The sequence below is a fragment of the Drosophila takahashii genome, chromosome 2R (genome assembly GCF_030179915.1).
Source record: "Drosophila takahashii strain IR98-3 E-12201 chromosome 2R, DtakHiC1v2, whole genome shotgun sequence".
Classification (NCBI taxonomy): Eukaryota; Metazoa; Arthropoda; class Insecta; order Diptera; family Drosophilidae; genus Drosophila; species Drosophila takahashii.
This window is the reverse complement of record NC_091679.1, coordinates 27967801-27987981: the sequence shown is the minus strand read 5'-3', so window position 1 is coordinate 27987981 and position 20181 is coordinate 27967801. Positions and strand designations below refer to the sequence as shown.

The following is a 20181-nucleotide window of genomic DNA, read 5'->3' as shown; positions in this document are numbered from 1 at the left end:
TGTCAAAGTGTCCTGGCGAAGGACTGGCAGGCTCATCCGCCTGTCAACTGTCGCCGACTTCCTTTCGGCTTTCACTTGACTTCCCCGTTTCGACAATTTTATGTGCAATCAAATGCAAATAGAAACACAAATACAAACAGTCCACGGAAAAAAGGGCAAATAGACAAAGAAATACAAACTTAGAACTAAAACTGACCTCATTTGTATTCCAACGATGACGCTGTGATGGAAAACTGTCGGCTCTTGGCAGGCTCTCCAAATTGTCGGGCAGCTTGATGGGTTCGCCATCTGAAAAACGGGGCAAAAAGAAGAAATAGATGTTAAGTGCACCGAAAGCGCAAGTCGGGAAATCAATTTCGCATATCTCTCGCAGTTTTCAACCCACTCCGAAAAAACCCTTCCCACATTTACCATTTCCACCTGACGACACCCAACAGGTGCAACTGTCGGACATTCATAAATGCGACAAAAATGTAAATCAGTTTAGAGCGATGATTTATAGTTGGAGCACAAAAAAGGGGAAATAAATCCTATAATGTCAACATTAATAAACGAGTCTTTCCATTTTCTCCATTTATCAAATCCGCTCTCGCCAACATTAGCCGGCCAGAATGCGTGGCAAACTTTTCGGTTTTGAGTCATTGAATAATTACCCACACTTAATGGAGCTTGCAACGTAGTAAATCGAACCAACTTTCGGTTTATTAAAAGGCCACGCAACTCGCGAAGGGTAAATAAACTTTGCGGCCAAACTGTAATTTAGCAAAAATGTGTAATAAAAGCGGACACATCTACGCGACATCCCCCTGCCCCTTTTCACTCCCAGCTCGTCGTATATCAAAGAGCCAATAGGTTGCACTCGAAGAGCCATAAAAAGTATTTGTACACAATTTATATAAAGTGCTCGGAGCGGAGCGACTTCGCTTGCCAGTTTGTCAGTGGAGGCCGCGTAACCGAAATGTGTTGCCAAATTGCAAATGCCAGACGTTGGGCGGCCAAAGGGGGTGGCTCTTCTGGGTGCGTGGGGTTGTCTCCTTTTTGGAGAGGTGAGCACACACGACCAGGGATGTGTCAGTGATTCCATGATCATAACTTACCCCAAAGTCGATAAATATAGATTTGGAATTCTAGATAACCAAACGACATAAGTCTCTTTAAAACAGCTGAAAGACAAAGAGGTCCTTGAATACCTTTTTTAATAATTTTTAAAACTAACAAAAGAGAGAACTGTCACAGTTTTTTAAGGTCCCTTAAGGCGATTGTGAGCATTTGCATACTCTAAGAGTATTTTCCAGATAAATTGGGGTGTTTTGTAAAATATTAATAGTAATTCCAGTAACACAACTTTGTCTTTAGCTAAATGTTAAACTTTTAAAATTAAAATAAACAAAGAATCCAAACAACAATGGATGAAAAATCCTTTAAATCACGCACGCATCCCTGGCGAGGCAAGGATTTCGCGGGCCCCTCGTCACACTTTGGTCCCAATGATGACGTTGATGTAGTTACTTTTTCAGGGCGTTGTTGTAGTGGCAGTCGAAGTTGTTTATGCGATTTTTATATGGCTCACGTTTTGGCAGAGGACACACTTCGGTCTCGCAAAAGCAGGCGGTAACCTAGGGCCGGGGGTCAGAGGGGTGAATTGGCGACAAATTGTTTGCTTTGATCGCACTCTCCAGTTTTATGGCCAAACTAATTTGTCATCGCTGCCTTGAGCTGCTCGACGACTCCCACCGCCTCAAAAAAGAGATTCCATTGAAAAATGTTCAAGCGATAATTGTCAAAAATGTCGAAACAATCACCGAACCTTGCCCCCTTTTTCCAGACAGTCCCCCCTTTTGCACCTATTTATAATGCAGTTGCTGCCATTGTTGTCAAAAGTGAGGGGAGGGGTTCCAAAGGGGGCAGGGGCAAGAATAACTCTGTTTGATTAATACAAATAAAAAGTTTTTTTAACTGCTCTTTGCATATTTCATGGCGAAGAGCTTCAAAAACTGACGTTGCCCGCCATCATAATAGACTGGCGAAAAAAAGAAGGTGGAAGGAAGGAGGAGGCCCAGCAGCCTGGGCTGCCAAAAAAGAAGGTAGACCGCAGGTGAGATGGGAGACCACGGTCCCAGGTCGCCAATGTCGATGGCAACGTCAACGTGGCAGAAGTTTTTCCCCTTTTTCCTTGACTTTTGCTTTTTTTCGGCGGTTTCGCATTATTACAACTTTAACAGGGGGACCCCCTATAATTTCATTCACTGCTTAATTGTGACAAATGCGCTTTGGTACACAAGATTTTCTCATAATTTGGCTGAGGAATTTAAGCAGCAGGCGGTAAAGGTAAACTCTGGGGAAGGTGGAATGGGTGGATGGCCTCGTCGGCCATGTCCCACGAATTGACACGGCAAATAGCACAAAAGAGTTGATATAAATAATAAATTTGCGTTTTATGAACCCCCGAACCGCCTGTCCAGGTGGACGGAGACTGAGTGAATCGCGAGAGCTGCCAATTTGTGCTGCCTGCCAAATTGTGGCTAATAAATATCTCACCAAAAAATGCCAAAATGGTGGGCATGTCTGGTTGGTTGGTGGGCAGTTGCAGTCGCTATACTATAAAACATACAAAAGAAAAATTGTTTTGCACTTTCGTGGACGCCGCCGCCGACGTCGCCGAAAAGTCAGCGAGTGTGAAATTACTTTTGTTCAGTCACACACTCTTGCCACAATTAAAAGCCATTAAAGTGTCTCGGAAATAGCTACAAAACAACTGCGAAATAGAGCCCATAGAAGGCCTCTCCACTTCTGGTCTACGCAATTCTTTATCGCATGTATGTATGCCAGAGTGCCAGTGAAACCGGGAAATAAATATCGCTTGGAGGGGGGATTTTGAAGATAACGCATGATGACGTCTCTGGCGAAAACAAAGACCAATAATAAATTGAGATAGCCGAAGATAGAGTGTGTGTGTGTGGAGAGAAGGCCAGAACAGACGTCATGGTTAAAACAAATAGCCAAAGGAGACGACAAAGTAAAAGTTTTTCAAGATAATAAACACAAATATTTGTTTATGTGTAAACTAGGCAATAAAAACGCGCTAATATAATTGCAAAATCCAACCTTATCAACTAAGAACTGATTATTACTCACAGTAGGGCTACGATTTCGATGTAAAAGCTTCACAGAAATTATTCATGTGATTTTGATACGAAATTCGTATTACAAATAAAGATTATATTTACCTCATTTTAAATTAAAGGTCAAAAAGGATTACATTTAGTATTTAAAAGTAGTATATTTATAATTTCTTAGAAATAACTGATATGATAAAATATCTAATTGATATGTTTGAATCATAACATTGACATTAATCGTATCGTCTTTTTATTTACCCCTATTAAAATCTTTTTCTGTGTTAGAATTTTGTTCCATTACCTAAAATATTCCCAAAAAGGTCTTCCTTATCTTGAGCATCAACACTTTGAGTTTAAAAGTTATGAATACCTAGACGGACACAACGTCACTGTTTACTAGATATAAAATGCAAAGCTTCTCGCTAAGCGAACTCCACATAAATGACAGATGTGCGGATGATTTATGGCGTAAGCAAACCCAAAACAAACACACACACTGCCTCGCTCCACACGTTGCGGTTGATAAAAATCATTTGGCAACATTTTGGCAAACGGCAACGACTAAGTCACTCGCTTTGCATTTTCCCCCGGCGGTTGTGGCATTGCAAGGAAACATTTCTCATCCAGTTTTGCATATTTCGCCTTGGCGAGTGGCAAGAACAGCAATTAAAAGACACATAACAGCAAATATGCATGTCAGGCGCGACGGGGCCAAACAATAATTAGCCCAAAAGCAGCAGCAAAATGCAATTTCACCTCAAATGAGGAATATTTGCAAAAGGCCATAGGAAGCGGTGGAAGCACAAAGCTGGAAAACAGAACTAAGCACAACAGCGATTAACATAAAAATGCAACAAATGGGGGCAAAAGGGGAAGTCTGAAAGTCATAAAAGTCCTATTAATGAATGAAATCTAAACAGAAAATATGAGAAACAAAGCCAAAGCCAAACAAAAGTTTGCAAAAATGTTATAAATTATTTACAAGTTATGGCTGGGTTAGGGGGGGGTTTTGCTACACTCAAAAAATTATTTTTTCTTAAATATAGAAAAACAATTTTTTTCTGTGCTTTAAAAAATTATTCTAGTAAGAGGAAAAATTTTCTAATCTTCAGAAAAGTTTTCTAATCTTCAAAAAAATTCTGAGTTGAACTAGTTTTTTTAGAAAATATTTTCTGAAATACAGAAAAATCAATTTTTTTCTAAATTATAAGGTTTGTTTTTCTAATCTTCCTTTCTTTTTTTGAGGGTTAAAATCGCCATTGATTTTAGAAAAAAAAGACTGAACTTTTCTAAAACTAAAAAAAAATTGTCATTAAAATTATAAATATTTCTACATAATAGAAATATTGTTTTTCTAATAACAGAAAAAATGTTTGAAGATTTTTCTAACATTTAGAAAAAAATGTGTGATATTAAGAAATATTTTTCTAGAAAATAAAAAATTTACCCGTATTTGATCGATTTCCCTTCTTATACACTTTTTAGAAAAAAATTTTTTAGCCTAAGAAAAAATCGCTATTAATTAAAGAAAATTTCCGGGATTGGTAGCCTAGGGGTCTAACGCGTGCGTGCATGCATATGTTATTCAAGCTTGCGGCTGCAAGTGTGAGTTCAATCCCACGTCGAGACGAAAAACTCATGGTGTCTTTTTGTTTTTTTTTTTAACACTAATATTTACATATTAATAAAAAAAAATGTATTGCATTTTTTTTAGCTTATGAATAATTATATTTTGATAAAAATGATGTTTAAGTTTTTCAAATTTGAAACATTCAATTACTGTTACTATTGAACCATAATAAATATATAAATATTAATATTAATCAATAAATATTTAAAAGAAAAATTAGTTGAACAACTAAAAGGAATAACCAGAAGAGAGCCAGATCAATTTGAGTAAAAATAGGAGAACAAAATGTGAATAGACTTTGTACAGCGCCTCACGTGATGCTTCCGTGGCGCAGCTAGTAGAGTGCTTGACTACAAACTGTGAGGCGAGCGGTTAGCGGTTCGATTCCCGCGTGCGGCGACCAAGATGTTTTTCTCAAAATAGTAAGTTATTGGGTTTTTATATTTATAATTTGTAATTTGTACACTCATTTCAGTTATTATTACAGTTCCAATTTGAAACAACCCATGTGCTCAATTAAAGGAAATTCAAATAAGGTGACAAACAAGAACGAAAAAAAAAACAACACAAAGGCCCGTGGCGTCACAGAAACAACCGGGTATAATTCCGAAGCCCGAAAATAGATTTTTGTATTTTCTGAATTTAAGAAAAATATTTGTCTATATTTAAAAAAAACCGTATTTCTATTTTTTAGAAAACCTTTATTTCTAAATTCTAAGAAATATTTTTTTACTTTCTAGCAAAAAATTTCTAAATTGCAGTCTATTTTTTTTTGATTTTTAGAAAAAAACGTCTTTGATTTTAAAAACCGACTTTCTTTAATATAGACAAAATCGCCAGTAAAGCAAATTCATAGGCGATTTTCTAAAACCAAGGGCGATTTCAGTCGATTTTTTTTTTGGGTGTAGGGGTAGAACGGAATGGAGGCTCTTAACTCACATTGTCAACGTCTTTTGTGTCTACGGGCAATGCAATTACGTGCGGATTTCATTACTTTTCCCTTGCTCGTTACGTCTAAGGTTTTAGTTCTCTTTGTATGATATTATGAGGATTTTATTAGAGAAATAATGGGAAAAAAATGGAAATTAATTTCTTAAACTATTGCCTAACTTATTTTCTTCATAAGCATGTATAAAATATATTTTTTTTAATATAATCAGTTAGTTACACAAAACTGTTTGGACTCCACCTTTTATAAGAGAAGTTTTCAATAAAAAATTCTTAATAAATGTGAATAAAACAAAAATTAATTTCTTAAACAGTTGCTAAACTTATTTTCTTCATTATTTTGTAAGAAATATATTTTTTAATACCATAATCAGTTAGATATACAAAACTGCAAGAGCCTTAACCTTTTATTTCACCAAAGGAAACCTCAACTCAGAATTTACCCCTCTTCTTAAGCCCGTTTGTTATTTTCAAGGAGTTATTTTCCCCTTATTGGCTTAAGCGCCTTGGCATAAACCGCGAAAAGAATGAATTTAATGCACTCTGGGTGAGGTGAACTAAAAGGTTGCCTTCCTTGTATGTCTGATTTGCTGACAGGAGGGCAAAGGATAAAAAGGGGAGACACTCAGTTAAGCTGCCTGCAAATTATATTAATATCGGGGCTCTTCATAGCATATATTTTTTCCGGATTCACTCCACATTTTTTGCAACTCGCGCGGATTGCATGCAACGTTTGTATAAGTTTCCTTTTTCGGGTTGTTCTCTTTCGGTGAGTATATTAAAAATACTTTTTTCTATATAAATTCGAAAGGGGGAGGGAGAGGTGCCGGGGCCTGCGAAAGCTGTAATTTATTTTAATGCCGGGTATTTATCATGATCCACATACGTTTTACAGGCCGAAGAAGAGAAAAAAAAGAATTTATTTCTATGTGAATATTTTGGGTATTTTGTTTTTACATAAATTGTAAATTAAACATTTAAAGTGCCATGAAATTGGCACCGACTAACAACCGGACCCTAAAAACACATGGCCTCCGGTAATGCCGGGCAATGGTTCATTAAAAATACATAAAATCGAAACACAGTCCATCCCCCAACTGCCGGATCAGCTGAAAACTAATATTTATCTAACAAAATTAATATGGTTTGTAAGCCAAATAGAGAGAGAGAGAGAGAGTGTGTGTGCGGGGGGCACTGCAAAAACTGTTTGTCTAACCAAAAACAAACGACCGAATGTAGCACAATTTTCGGCAACGCATCCTGCCGACCGGAGGCCAAACCCTTTGGAGCGATAAGCCAAATAAATAACGCAGGACGAAAGTAGGGGAATGGATGCAGGCAGGCAGCATCATGCAACAACGTTGCATGCATTGTTCAATAAATCTATTTGGCCTCTAATCGAAGCGAACACACATAGAGATGGGGGTTGCTACCTGGAAAAGGCAACAAATTGCCATTGGATAGGCACAAGACCGGAAGCAGCAACAACATATTAATCCAAATTAGCATCAAAGTGATTTAATTGCTTGGAATTTCGGCGTTGGCAAACACTTTTCGACTTTTCGGCCCAAAGGACCAAGCGACCGAAGGACACTTGTAAACAAGCCCAAAAAGGTGCGGCCTCCCCACCTGGCTGCATTTTGTCAACATTTGGCCATCGATCAGGCTAAAAACACACATATATCTGCTGCAATTTAAAGTCCTTTGGAGTCTCATTCAAAAGTCTAGGAGTCCTGGAGCGAAATGGGCAATAGAAGCGCTCATCCAAAGCCCTTGGCACGATTTATGTGGCTTTTAGTAATATGAGCAAATATATTACGTGACGGATCAGAAGCGGACCTGAACGAAGGACAACTAATTGAATTGCTGCCGCTGAAAAGGAACAAACTCGAAATTAATAGGCGCACATCAAACACAAAAAATTGAGGACCAAAGGCCCAAAGCCCGAACGCCCACCAGCTGGCAGCGAAATTAAAGGGCAAGCCCATAAAGGCAGGACATTAGGAATTGGCCGAAAGGATAACAAGTGTAGCCAACTGTGTGCGAGCATTCGAAGCTTGAGTAATATTTATTGAGTACGTGATCTTCTGACCAAATCCGAATGTGAGCGAGAGTTTTGAATTTTTTATTGCGCCCCGGGATGGCCAGCACACACACACCATCAAAAGTGTCCTCCCCACAAGCCAATACACATGCACACATATCCTGACAGCTGCCAACTTCTGGATTTCTTTGGTGGCCTCTTTTGGCATGCAAAAGGCGGACAGCAAAGTGGCTTATTAAAAATTTTGTCAACTTGCGACTTTGTGGAGCAACTCCTCCAGCTCTTACACTTTTTATGACTTTTTCGCACTCCCCAGGCCCTCTATGCATATATATTAGATAAAAGATGCCCAAGCTTTGGTTTTCTCAAATTATTAAAGAGCAGGAATGACTTATTTTCGGGAAAATCTTTGGGGAAATGTATTATCTTAGTTGTCCAATTACATAAGACAAAATGCATTCGATATTTTTAAAAATCAATCATTAACAAAAGTTTCCAATTAAAAGTGAATATATGGAAAACAACATGTTTTATAATTATAATAAAAAAAAATATATAATATAATTATAATATAATAATTTAATCGGTGGAGAAAGCGTTTCTCTTAGTTTCTTAAAGACTGCTAAAATTATATTTTCCATTAGATTAAATCCAATAGATTTTTATAAGATCAATCATTAACAAAAATGTGTAATAAAAAGTGAATAATAAAGTGAAAAGGACATGCTTTATAATTATAATAAAATAAAATATATATTAAAACAATAATTATACTATAATAAATTAATTACAGAATATCTTCCCAAATAAACTTTGAGTAGATAGCAATCTTTAACACATTTGTTTACCAAAATGAGCCATTATTAAAGATGTTAGCTTCTCCAAGAAGACAACGAACTCCTGGGTGTCACAAAACAATCCAATTGACGGGAAACAACAATAGCACCCCCCCCCCCCCCAAAACACCACCCACACGAATACAAAACTCCGCACTTGTTGGTTTTTCACAACCCCAAAAAGTGTGCTACAAAAAATGAAGCGCATAATGAAGCTACTCTCATAAACGAAGTGTCTCCGTGTGCGTGTGCGTTGGTGTGTGAAATGTTTACTTGCAGCCGAGTGCAGCCACACCCACACTTGTGTCCCCGAAGGAGACATTGTTCTCGGCCATCGCATAAAAAACACTTAAAACGCCGTTAAGTTAAAATAATAAAGTTAAGCGGCCGCCGGGCAGCAACAAAATCTAATGTGACAATGGCCACACGGCAGCAGCAACAATAAGAAAAACAATAACGAAAACAACGAAAGTTGCAACAATTGCTGACATATTTCACAATGTGCAACAAAAGACAAGGAAAAGGGACAGGTGAGGTGACAAAAAACTAAGCCAGCACAAAGGCAGAGGTTGAATGGAGAGAAAAAAGACGCCGAATGTTGGGCATATTTTGCATTGTTGTTGCCTACACACACTCACACACGCACAATAAACACACACACCGATGGAGAGAAAGAGAGAGAGGGAGAGAAAGTAGAAAGCCTTTCCTTTGGGCCTCCTTTCGGTGGCCTTTTGTTTCAATTGTCTGTAGTTTAGGTTTTAGGCGTGCGAGCCTCGTTATAGGTAACTGTAACTGTAACTGGTTACAGCGTACTTGTGTGGCCAAATCCTTGCGTGTGTCACTGTGTGTGTGTGTGCCCGGTGTCCTTTGCAAACAATAAACGACTGTCAACATATGCGCGAGCCACCCGTGCACGCGTCTCTGGAATGGCGTGCGAATTATTGCCCAGGAAGATATGACATAAAATTTAATGAAATGTTCAGAAAATGCTAAAATCCATGTTCTCGGCTCCCCCAAGTGTGTGTACTTTCCGAAAGGGTTGTAACTTAAGTGAAAATCGAAATCGCGACGAAACTCAGTTTAAACCTGAGTTGACTTTGATTTAAAATAAATGCAAGTAGAGCAGAGGGATCATTATGAACTCTTAAAAAAAAGAACCTTAAAGTGTGGAATAACTAAAACTAGAATATAAAATGTGGAAAATTTGAAACCAAATTATTTCATGGAAGGTAAAAATGATGTGGGTGACCCTAAATTGTGTTCAATAAGGTGTAACTTATATCTTAGATCCTTCTACTTAGAATCACACACATGAAAACAACATATATATTAAGAGATTACGAATAATTTTTGGCAATTTCTAACAGAAAGACACACATTTTAAGTTATAATAATATTATGTAGGCACAACATCGATAGTAAAAACACTCGATAAAAAACAGAACATGCGACACCAATAACACATGAGATCAATGGCTATTGTTAGTTGGCAAAGATGATCTTTAGAAAAATAATTTATTTTTAAAATATTGTATCTAAAAGGAATGTTATCTATTTATTTCTCTGTAATCTTTTCACTTTACCAACTTCAATGGCCTTCAAATTTATAGATATGGTCTAACCTTAATTTCTGATCCCTCACTGATTGAAATGCACCTGCCACGCCCTCTTTTGAGGCGCCTTGAGAAGGCATACTTACTGACACTGAGCGGCATTAGGGCGCTCTGCAGATGGCTGAAGATCTGCCGATGGTGGTGGTGGTGACCCAAACTGGCACCGCTGAAGTACAGGTGGTTCTGGTGCAGCGACAACTGCTGGTGGTGGTGGTGGTGATGATGGTGGTGGTGCTGTTGCTGCTGCTGCTGAAGTTGCTGCTGCTGCAGATGGTGATGTTGCTGTTGTGCCACAGCATGCTGCTGATGGGTCATAAGTTGTTGTTGCTGCTGCTGCTGATGTTGCTGATGGCTCTGCTGGGCGAGATGCTGCTGCTGTTGCTGGTGATGTTGCTGCTGCTGCTGCTGTTGTTGCTGCTGTCCGTAGCCTGCATGTTGCTGTGGTGCAGCGGCTGTTGCTCCTGCCGTCGGCAGTGCCACTACTGCTGCTGCGGTCGCTGTTGCAGCTGCCGCCGCCGCCGCCGCTGTTGCAGTCGCCGTTGCTGTTGCCGTGGCTAGAATGTGATGATGGGTGGTGGTTGAGGATCGGTGCTGGCTCTGGACCGTATTGAGGCTGTGAATGGAGGCGTGCACCGCCGACTGATAGATAATACCGTTGTTCGACATCGCCGTCATCGACTGGTGGTGGGCGTAGGCAGCCATCGTGGGCTGCACCGCCGCCGTTGCAGCCACCGGAGCCAAGGGCAGCGATCTGTAGCCCGCCATAGCTCGAACTTTCACCGATCGCACTGATCACTATTAAACACTATATATATATGCCCCGATATCGTTTTTGGTCCGCCTTGAGCGTCTGGTCGCTTGGGGATACGTGAGTTGACTGAATGGACCGACCGGAGCGGATTATTTCCTACAATTTTCGTCGTTAAATTTGTAAGTTGTATTATTTTTCGTTCTCAGCCATAAATTAGAAGGGGCAGTAGATTTTAGGCTTAGTTCGGGTTGATAATGTCACTCCGTGATGCTGATAAGGTATGCCGCCTATCTTGACATCTCCTTCTTTTTCATCTCGAGTCGTGTGTCAACAGAAATCTCAAAGCGGTCGGCACTGAAATTTCACAAATTTCCTGGACAACCCAACTAACTATGTTTAAATATTTATGTATGTAACTTGACTTTAACTCTTTGATTTGTTTGCATTTCCCCCTGCCTAGAAAATGAACCTTGAACCAGAGTTCAAACTTAAACAAGTTGCTCAAGTCGCGAGAGAGTTTTTGGCAGATCTCAAGGAATATATATATATATATTTATCCGACTTATCAAGTGACAGCTGCCAGCTGAAAACTAGACTCAGATAAGCTAAAGTCTCGTGTCCCTAAACAATGTCTAAAAATTTCGTGATTCACAATTGAAAACAATTCTTATCTTACTTTTCCTTAAAATATATGTCATACAAATATATCTGTTTACACTAAGACACCAATTAACAACATCAATCAACCAATAAAGCACTACAAAAATAAACATACAGTACACATAAAACACATATATATAGGGGGATATAAAGTGTAGTCCAGAGATCTTAAATACACCAATTTAAATTGACCACACAACATCGAAAGAAACAACAACAAGAACGGAAGGCAAACAACAAACAGAGTCGAAGGGGCTGGAGTAAAGTGTAAACAAATTACATAAACAAATTGAGGCAAATTGGAAGATTCGCGAGCGAAGTTCTCCCGATTAAATCATGTTTTATGTAAACCTTATTGCCAGATCAACCAGAGTCTGTGGACATTTAATGTCGATGCACGGGCAAATATTGGATGAGCCATCTTCACGTAAGCATGGCGATACGATATACGTAGAATACGGTTCGGCAACGTAACGTAGCTAGTTTTTCCGCAGGGCCAAGAGAAAGCCACGTCCGACACGCTTGGCCAAGGTCTGAAAACTGAAAACAGAAAGCGGAAAGCTGAAAGCTGCCAACTGCCAGCGGAAGGCAAGGACATTCGGCTTGCCGACGGCAACCGAGTCCTGTTGTTCGGGCCGAGTTATTGCATTTGGGCCCGGATTCGTCGGTTGCCAGCAGCTTTAAGCCTAAGCAAGAGCGAGCGAGAGGGTCAGCGAGATGATGGATACAGTAGTAGGGGGTGGGGTACAGGAGTTTAGGTCTTGAAAATACTAAAATTGGTGGGTGGCCAGCTTTATGTCCTTAAAAACAAAAGTATATCTTGGAAGCATAAACTTATTTTGAAAGAAATCTATAAACTGCTTAGTTAAGAATATTAGATATTTAAAATGCTGTTACTCCTTTCCCATAAATAAACCATAGACAATCGACATTAGCCTAATTTCCTTGGAATGCCAAAAGGAACTGTGTGGGTTGGTCCACAAAAGCACCTACACATTTCTATTGCACAACAATATTTAGGGGTTGTTCCCGACCGTTAGAGACCTGCGCAATAGATTAACCCCCAACCGCCGGCAGTCGCCCACCTAAAACGGAGAGGCTCGTCGTCGGATCCATTTCGGTCCTACCCCAAAAAACCCAGCGAAACCAAAACAATAACAAAATCCAGGAAGCACAAGAAGAAAAAAAGTGCAATGGAGGGGAAGGTGGCGAATTTGCACGTGCCTGGAAAACCTTTGCACACCTTCCGGTGGGCAGTCAAGTTGGCGCTGGAATTTTTAATCAAACCTGAAGCGCAACTATGCAACATGGACACGGACGCACCTGCAACACACGCCACAATCCACGGGATTTATTTAATATACATTTTATAATAAATATATATATTTTAGATGGAAATTAATATTACGCTAATATGTGGGTTATTGATGGAAATATGCCAGCGAAGAATTTTGATATTACTTTACCTAAAAGTGAAAGCATTAAAATGTGCAGATTACTAGGATCCTTCAGGAAAATGTTTGGCAAACGTTCTTGATGAAATTCTACGTTAAGTGTTTTAAATTTGTTAGACACTTTAATCCTCTAATGGGTTATTAACATTTAAATTACCCTAAAATAACTGAACCAGAGCTTAAAGTAGACATTAAAAAATAATTAGCGATTCCACTCGTTCCGCTAATTATTTATCTGTACATACATATGTTTTAGTTATAATTCGTTACAAATTTACTGGTTTGAAATTTAATTATTATTCACTTTAACCTGCTATAGGCAAACAAGTCATGGTCATGGTAAGTAATTCAAAGTCAGGAATACAAAACCATTTGTTTCAATAATTCAGTCTACATAGTAGGTCCAACTGAAGAACTGTGTGTTGCCACATAAACGAAACGTTTAAGTCGTCCGAATCGGGAAGCAACATTGTCTTTGGCATTGTAAGACTATATTTCTTTTTCAAATAAGAATGGTTAGGAGAAATCTGCTCCAAGGGCGAATATCTCTTTATCAATGCAATAAAAAGTAATAACGGTTTTAAATACCCATTCGCAGGTAACGAGAGATACTGAAACATCATTTATATAATTTTTTATACAATATTGCAGACGTTTAAAATAATTTTTGTCCGGTTGACTGAATTATATTTTAGATTTTAATAATTGTATTTTACTAATTCAAGGTAAACATAGCGTGAAATTAGTTCTCTAAATATATTATTTATGTAGTAGATTTTTTCAGTTGCTAAGAGTTTATCTTGTAATTGTAAATTTCTTTTTGGGATATTTTAGTTAAAGAATTTACAGAGGAAATGTTGTTAAACATTTAAAAAAAATATTGGCTAGTCTGCCATTTAATGGTTCACTCGCCAAACAATTTAACAGTTTGATTATAAGGTTCATTTAAGTGTATCCGCCGACTATATGATGCTAAACCAATCTGATATAATCGCCCACCGATTTGCATGCCAGTTCAGTTCTCTTTTCGACACCCAGGAGCCATGTTCAAAGTTCTGATCTTTGGACTAGTCGTCCTGTCATCTTTGCAGGTGGAGACCAAGTTTAAAAGTCTCCACTGTACTAATTACAACAAGACATTGGGCAAAATTTTGCTGTGCAGAATCAAGGCCATCAACCGATATAGGAACTCGATAAGTATTCAATTTAGGCAGTTGACGACTGTCAATAACGTCCATGTAAGTGAAACCTTCAAGTAGTTTGTATTTTATGTTATTAGCCCAAACATTTTTAACTTCAGATGCGTTTGGAACTTTTTAAACGCGCCAATGGTTGGCGTCCTTTCCTCTACAATATTTCCTTTAACCTGTGCGATTTCCTCTCTAAAAGAAACAATATGATCATTGCCCTTGGCTACGAATACATCAAGCCGTACATCCCAATAACGAACTACACTTGTCCGTTTAAGGTATGCAGCCTCCATTTCTCAAGAAAAACTTTTCCAATGCCTCCTTATATTTCAGAAAAATCATTTAATAAAATGTACGGACCTGGAGTTTGATATCGAAAAGTTCAGAATTCGATTCCCAATAGAAACAGGAGAATACGCTCTTCAGTTAAGTTTTATCGTCCAGAGGAAAGTGACTCTGACCCTAAACGGATCTTTAGAATACTACAATTACAGGGAGCACTAAATTAACACGTTCCCATAAAACCTAGTACTTACTTCACTCTAGAAGTTTACGAAACGGAATTTATATTTATCAACTAATTGTTGGAGACAACAATTCATTAGTACTTATAATAAATTCTTTGGGGGAGGATTGTGTTTAAATTGATATTAATGAAGTCTTTGATATTAGCAAAAAAAAGGTTGACTATATTATTATAACCGCTACTCGTAGAGTAAAAGGGTATATTGTATTAGTGCAAAAGTATGTAACAGGAAGAAGGAAGCGTTTCCGACCCTACAAAGTATATATATTCTTTATCAGGGCCACTAGCCGAGTCGATATAGCCATGTCTGTCTGTCCGTCTGTCTGTCTGTCTGTCCGTCTGTCTGTCTGTCTGTCCGTCCATATGAACGCTGAGATCTCGGAAACTACAAAAGCTAGAAGGTTGAGATTTTCCACACATATTCTTGGGCTTCCTACGCCGCTCAAGTTTATTCCAACAGAGCGCCACGCCCACACCTTTAAAGATTTCCGAGAAGTTTAAATGCAATTTTGTTGTGTATATTTATACCTATCGAAATGTAGAAGACGTTTTTCATTAAAAAGTTATACGCAATAAAATAAATTTTATATATCCATCTCCCTCGCACTCCTTTTAGCCGAGTGACGGGTATTAGATAGTCGGGACACCAACCCGACTATAGCGTTCTCTTTTGTTTTTTAACTCTTTTGGTTTTAAACTCTCAAAAAGAGAGTTTGAAGAAAATCTGCTGTGCACTATAAAGCCATCCATCCATTTTTGAGTCCAAATTTATGTAACGCCTTTTTATAAAAGTTTAAACATAGCATGATTATTAAAGTGTCTATCTTCATTTGACGAATCCATCGATTTTAAGTGGATGTAATAGCTCAATTGTTATGCTTTTCCACATAATTAAAACACTAAAAACTATATAGAATGGAAATAAATAATTTTAAACTGAATCAGTTATTCAGTAACCGACAAATCAACATGTTGGCTTTGGTGATTTTCACTCTGTTAGTTTTAAATTCACTTAGCGTGGAGGCCAAATGGAACACCCTTCAATGTAATGCAATCGACAAGGAGATTATTGGGATTTCGTTATGTAAACTTAAAATTATAAACCGATATAGAAACTCAGTCAATATTCACGTTATGATCAAACAAGAAATCAAACAATTAACCGTAAGTAATCGTTCTCCAAGTTTAAACAAATTAATTAATATTAATAAATACTAACACGTTCGCTTAGAATTCTTTAAAAGAGCCAATGGCTGGAAGCCCTTCTTGTACAACGTCTCTACAAATTTGTGCGACTTTCTCAATAATCGTAAAAACGTAATTATTGGTCTTTTTTATGCCTACGTTAGACCCAATCTCGGCCAAAATTACACTTGCCCGCTTAAGGTGAGTAAAAACTAAAAATGCACCACACGCACTCACTATGAAAATTACAGGCTAATGACCTCGTGGCACTTGATAATTTCGAATTCGATATAAATCAATTTCGAATTCGTTTTCCCATCGAGACGGGTGAATATGCAGTGCACACAAGCTTTTATCGTCGCCAAAAACTAATTCTCGTAACTAAGACTTCGGTGGAGTACTCAAACTATAGAGAAATCTAAACTGCTAAATTATTGGTTAATAATAAAATAATCATGAAGTAAAGTTTATTTACGCATTTTTTATGCATGGGATTGAGGGGCAAAATATTAAGCTGGAGAAACCGGAAAGACCCAAGCAGATAAAATCTCAAAAAACTAAAAGAATGACAAATCATTTTTTCTTTATAGTAGATTTTGCTGAACTGAAATATTAAATATAGAAGATAAATTGTTGAAGAATTCACCGAAAATTTAATTACGTAATATAGAGAGCCTTTAATCTATAACTTATGTAAAATATGTGGTAAACTGATCTTTCAAAATCTAGTGCCATCCGTCAGAGAGCTTTCGGAAAAAAATCAAACCTTTTTTTAAACAATTTTTTTTTTTAACTGGTAGCCACGGTATCTTAACAATAAAAAGTAATTATTCCAGGAAAAGAAGCGTTAAAACAACTTTGAAATTTGCGTGACTATTAACGTGATCATATTTAATTGACGAATCCATTGATTTCAACTAGAAACAATATAATAGCTTTATTGTTAAACAAAATATGTATTTATGTAAATCGCTGAAAACTATCTAGCTCGAAAATTATTAGTTTCGAACTACATCAGTTATTTAGTGACCGATTTCAAATAAACATGTTAGCTGTGGTGATGTTCTCTCTGTTTGTTTTGAATTCACTTAACGTGGAGGCCAAATGGAAGACACTTCAATGTAAAGCAACCTACAAGGAATTTTCTAAGATTACGTTATGTAAACTCAAAATTATCAATCGGTCCAGAAACTCAGCCAATATTCACTTTATGTTTAGGGCTAGTACTCAACCCAACAAAAAGTCGTCCAAAACAAAAAACTTCATATGAAAAAAAAAACTTTAAGAAATCGACTTTTTGTTGGGTTGAGTACTAGCCCTTAAACCGTAAGTAATCAGCCAGCAATCGTAACAACGTAATAACACCAGTTTACGAAAAAAAATTTATGAAATACGCATTTCATAAAACCTTTATATTCTGGTAAAGTACATCTTTCTGGATAAGAAAAGGGGACTTACAATATTTTGTAGAACTAACATTTATTATTACACCTTTTCTTACCGATGTCAAAAATCACACATTAATAAACACTCGAGTTTCCATACCAATAGTTACATCTTTCTGATGTTCTGCTTGGATGCTGATTTGAGTGATCGAATTCAATCGATTGAAATAGACAAAAATAAGTACGTATCACAACAATCCTCTTTGGCTGCTGACTCACATTCCCCCTTCCACCACTCGGGCACTTCAAAAGGAATTTCAAATATTTATTAACCAATTTTGTTTAAAGTGTAAAAAACGTTTTTGACGCTTTTTTAATTTCTAACTCGAGCTGTGATTAACCGATTTTGGCCATCGAAGACCTATTTTACAGGTAATAGAATGCCCTTTAACTTTCCTATACACGGCATTGAGATCCATTCATTAGTTTAAAAGCTACAATTTGTCAAAGTTGAAGAAGTTGGAAAAAACGCAAAAATGGCTTGTGCACACAAGCTTTTATCGTCGCCAAAAACTAGTTTTCGTAATAAAAACTACTTTAGAGTATTCAAACTATAAAGAAATCTAAGTAACTCAAATAAATTAATTATAAATAAACTTAAATACAATTGTGTACTTGATAGTCATAGTAATAAGAGCTTAAGCTTAGTTCAAGCTAAAGACCAGCAGATAATTTAATACTTTATAAATAATGTCTTAAAAAAGTCAATTTTTACCATTTGTTTAAAATTAAATTAGTTATTAAATAACTAGCTAACCATGTGGGCATCGGTGATGTTTACTGGGCTAGTTTTTAATTTCAAAACATATGTATCTTTACGCTAATCTAAGCGACAATGAATATACCAAATGATTTGTGATTTAAAATTAATTAATTTTATAAATTCATAAATATTATTAGGAACTAACTGGTTTTTTCCTGTTACACAAATCAAAATAATAACTCAAAAGCTGGAAAATTCAAAATCAAATTAAAAAAAATAAAATATTCCCAATAAAGTACAATTTAAATTAAAAATCAGACTATAAATAGATTACTTCCAATTATTTAACTGGATTTGCCAACTAAAAAAAAGAATTAAAATGATAAAATAAATAAAAGATATTCATAAAATTTGTCGCCATTGACGTCAATGCTTAGCAATTAAACTGCAGCCTGGCTTAAATGAACAGTCTAAAAAGACGAAATGAATTTTAAAAAATAATGTGTGATTAGAGTTCTAAAATGAAATGCGGCACAAATGGCCAAAGCAAATCAGGGCATGGCAAACACGGACTGAAAGTGGGTAAAAGACCAAAGAAAACAAAAACCAGGACTTTGACACAATAATCAAACGAAGTGTCCTGTGTATGAGTGTATGTGTCTGTAAAGGAACAACAAGTGAAAAGCAAAGGCGGACGGTGGGCGTGGCAGCGTCAAATTAGGCCCAGTGCTATCTAATTAGGCACCTACAGGACGACACCTTGCTCGATCCCACCTGTTCGTCCTGTCCTCTCTGTTAGTCCTGTGTGAAGTGGTGCCAGGCGCCGGCCATCATATTTTGTAATTTAACTCACACGAAAAGATTGTAGTCGGCCCTATTCTTTCTTTTTTAGCCAATTTTTTTCACTCACTTCTGGCACTCACTTTTTTCTCGTTTTTTTTCTGGGACGCGCTCAAGTTTCATAACAACGGAAATGCAAAAGTTTTGTGCAAAACAAACCGCCAACTTTTTTATTTCTCTTGGCAATTATGTGCTCAAGGAAAGAGACAGAGAAACGGACTCAAATAATGATAATGAAGCACACAAGGCTCGGCCAAAAGGATTTTTGAAGAAAAATGCACAAAAAGTGGAAAACGAATTGTAACGCTTTTTCTGATTTTTTTTAGATATCTTTTCTTTTCTTTTTTTTTTACGGGACTTGCATGCAAAAGTATCTCATGGCCCCACATATGTGTGGGGGGTAATTTGTTTAATTTGCTTGCCTTTCGGGCGTTTCAAAAAAAAAGAGTGATAGAAGACCTCACCGAAAGGCAAATTTCGTGGCTTTATTTCAGTTTTGTTTTCTCTTTTCTGAAGGTTGGCCGCCTTTTAGCTAATGGCCATGGCGAATATGATAGGATAACGGGAAAAACAACAACGGGTGCCGAAAAACTAAAGCCAAACTAAATTAAAATATTTTAAATTCAGACCTGGCAGAAGTTTTATCAATAAAATGCAAGCCGGCAAAGTCGTCGGTTTGCCGACTTTTTTTTCCCGCTTTGCTTTTGCATTTGTTTAACTGCAAATCAGATAGAGATCTTCTAAAAGTCTGCATTCAACACACATATACGTAGGAACACATAGTCGATGGGCAATTGAAACATCAGCAATACTTGAGCAGCTTTGCAATATGTCGACTGGAACTCAACAGCTCGACACCCCCACGAAACGAGATGTTGCCTTTGGCCATAACTCGAATCTGGCTTAAAAATCACTTAGACACTTCGCCCATCGTTTTGGCCCGTCAGCAGAATCGCCGGCCAAGACGACACTCATGTATCGAGTGCAATAATCGTCACTGCTCCCCCACGAATTTCTCGAGTGCGACTTTTTCTGTGGACCTCAGCACATTGCCCATTTCCCAGGGCGTTGCTCGCCAATCGTTTTCGAGTTGTCAACTTGGCTAATCTGCACTGGGATCTCTAAGGAATTCATTGAAAATTTATTAAGCGCTGCCAAATTGCGTGGGCATGGCCAAAGAGCAGTTGAAATATATAAAATTAAACTGAACTCGTTGCTCATAAGATCAGATTTAGAA

The 20181-nt window shown here is 37.5% G+C and overlaps 2 protein-coding genes across 8 annotated transcripts in view; one reads left to right on the top strand and one right to left on the bottom strand.

The window, feature by feature from the left end:
• Camta (Calmodulin-binding transcription activator) overlaps nt 1-20181 on the bottom strand; it is a 45648-nt gene that overhangs the window by 15487 nt on the left and 9980 nt on the right. For 6 of the 7 annotated variants that reach the window (XM_070211873.1, XM_070211872.1, XM_017147810.3 and 3 more), the window contains one exon: nt 197-288. In XM_070211873.1, the coding sequence (XP_070067974.1) occupies nt 197-288 (92 nt within the window). Of the gene's footprint in view, nt 1-196; nt 289-10276; nt 11020-20181 lie in introns of those variants that run through there. The other variant, XM_070211874.1, reaches the window with a different exon arrangement.
• Nucleotides 14099-14749, top strand: LOC108061456 (uncharacterized). Its single transcript, XM_017147638.2, has 3 exons — nt 14099-14293; nt 14356-14523; nt 14579-14749. The coding sequence occupies exons 1-3, from the start codon at nt 14099-14101 to the stop codon at nt 14747-14749; spliced, it is 534 nt and encodes a 177-aa protein (XP_017003127.1).